The 2,318-nt window shown below is 42.2% G+C and overlaps 1 protein-coding gene across 1 annotated transcript; it reads right to left on the bottom strand.

Moving 5' to 3' along the window:
- Positions 1 to 479: 479 nt before the first annotated feature.
- On the bottom strand, positions 480 to 1,529 carry LOC127347552 (uncharacterized). The gene has a single exon (XM_051373725.1). It carries the CDS (start codon positions 1,527 to 1,529, stop codon positions 480 to 482), a length of 1,050 nt encoding a protein of 349 aa, XP_051229685.1.
- Positions 1,530 to 2,318: the final 789 nt, after the last annotated feature.

Below are 2,318 nucleotides of genomic sequence, written 5' to 3' on the forward strand. Positions count from 1 at the left end.
ATACTCCTCTTTGTTGTCTTCATGGGTTTCGATGTGAAAACCATTCTTACGGATATCTCGATAACTGATTAAGGTACGTGAAGAATCGGGATACAACAAGGCATCCTCAATTATCACTTGAGTACCATTTGGGAGTGTAAATATGGCACGTCCAGTGCCAACAATTACCGTATCGCATCCAGCGATAGTCAAAATATCTCCATTCATCTTTCTCATGGTTTGGAAATATTTTAACTCCCTCAGTATGGAGTTTGTGGTAGCACTGTCCACAAGGCATAATTCCTCTTTCATCGGATTGTCCCCGTAGAGAACTATATATAAAAATGAAGAATTTTCAATAAGAATCCTTTATTTAAATACATAGATTACAATCTTATTATATCAAAGTGCTGATACAATATAAATGACAACAATACTTATGTTTTATTATAACATCACAAATGGACATGAATATATTAGTCACTAAGGAGGTAGCGGGACTAGTCAAAGTCTCCAAACACGTCGGTTGAGGCGTACTCAACCATCATGTCCTCCGTTCCTCTAGGATCCTCTGACGGAAGGAGAGTAACGGCGTTGCTCGGTCCCGAGGGAACGTCTTGCGAACAGCCAGCTCCATCGGTGCCATCTAGATGAAGGTTGAAGTTGGCTTCAAACCTTTTCCCTCGAGGTGCATTGCGTCCATGGGATTGCTGGTACAGAATGGCCAGATGCTTTGGGGTCTTGCACTTGTCAGTGGGGTGCGTGTAGCATCCACACTTGTCGCAAAGCTTAGATTTGTCAAACTTGGACTTTGCGATGCCTTTCCCACGGTCTGAGTTTCTGGGCTTCCTGTTCCTGTTGCGCTTTCGCTTACCATTGAAGTTCGAGGGCTTTTGTTTGAAGCCACCATCAAACTTTCGTCCGTTCGCGACATTCATATGAACTTCAGGTAGAGGTTGAGAACCAACCGGGCGTTGAGAGCCATTCTTAGCGAGTAGCTCATCATGCTTTTCAGCCTGAAGTAAGATATGAATAAGATCGGAATAGACTTGGTAGTCACGAGCACGGTACTGCTGCTGGAGGATCCTGTCAGATGGGAGCATAGTCGACCGAGTTTTCTCTATCTTCTCCGCATCAGTAGGTTCCTTCCCGCAAAAGCGCAGCTTGGAACTGATCTTATGAACCTCGTGATTGTACTCTCCGATGGATTTGAAGTCCTGAAGACGGAGGTGAGTCCAATCATGGAGTGCTTCTGGCAGGACAACTGCCTTCTGTTGTTCATACCTCGTTTTGAGGGTCTGAAACAGGGTACTAGGGGATTCCTCCTCCAAGTACTCAGACTTGAGATCTGGGTGAATATGGTGCCTTATAATGTATAAGGCGGTATACTTCTGTTCTTCTGTTAGTGGCGTGACTCCAGCGGGCAGTGGATCCTGCTCGGCCTGGATTGCACGCACTATCCCACGAGATGCAAGAGCGATCTTCGTGTCCATGGCCCAAGTAGGGTAGTTGTGGCCATTGAGGGCGAGTGCCTCAAATTCTCGAGCCATCGGTTACCTACATGGGTAAACCAGAGATTATTAATTTACACTTGGTAAACCAAAAACCATCATGGTTATGTTGTAATGAATGTTGCGAAATTAATGATGATTTCAAGAAGTGGGCTTGAAACCATTAGTGTGAACTTCAAATTGTTAAGTATGACACGTTGTAGATACTCCCCAAAGAAAATTTCGGGGTCCATCTCTCAGCACTAGAGAGTATAGTCTGATAAAATCAGTAGATACTCATATTTCTAGTACCTTGTGTTATAACTTAATAAAATGTATGGAAGAGCACTTTAAGCAATCAAAATGTCAATCATGACAAAATATAGGCTTAATTAGTAGTGGTAGATAATCTGCAATGCAGTAGATCTACACACCACCTTGTGATCCCAAAACATCAATTTGAGGAAATCACTTTGAATTTCGCATATCAATTCTTGCTCGTATTGAACCAAAAGTAGCTCAATTAAGATGAATTGATTGTCTTATTTGCAAGAAATTAATATCTCAATTGCAAAATAATGGACGTAATTTATCTCAACATGTGCACACATGGAAATATATTACATCACATACATTTTCAGGTATACACAGTACTCTAACTGAATTTAATTACAGTAACTAATAAACTGTAATCTACAGAATCTTAAACAGAGTAAAACTACTGCTAGATCACTGGTAAGTTAAAACTGGAATACGTAAAGTATTCTAATTAGTCAGGGCTCCGGATGAAAGTGGCCGCAGGCTTCCGCAGGCCCGCTAAGCCGCGCCGCCAAAAAATCGCCTCGTGGT

Source organism: Lolium perenne, chromosome 4 (assembly GCF_019359855.2).
Source record: "Lolium perenne isolate Kyuss_39 chromosome 4, Kyuss_2.0, whole genome shotgun sequence".
In the NCBI taxonomy this organism is placed as follows: Eukaryota; Viridiplantae; Streptophyta; class Magnoliopsida; order Poales; family Poaceae; genus Lolium; species Lolium perenne.

Coding starts and splice junctions, on each gene's coding strand:
- LOC127347552 (XM_051373725.1), bottom strand. CDS start 1,529: ATGGCTCGAGAATTTGAGGCACTCGCCCTCAATGGCCACAACTACCCT.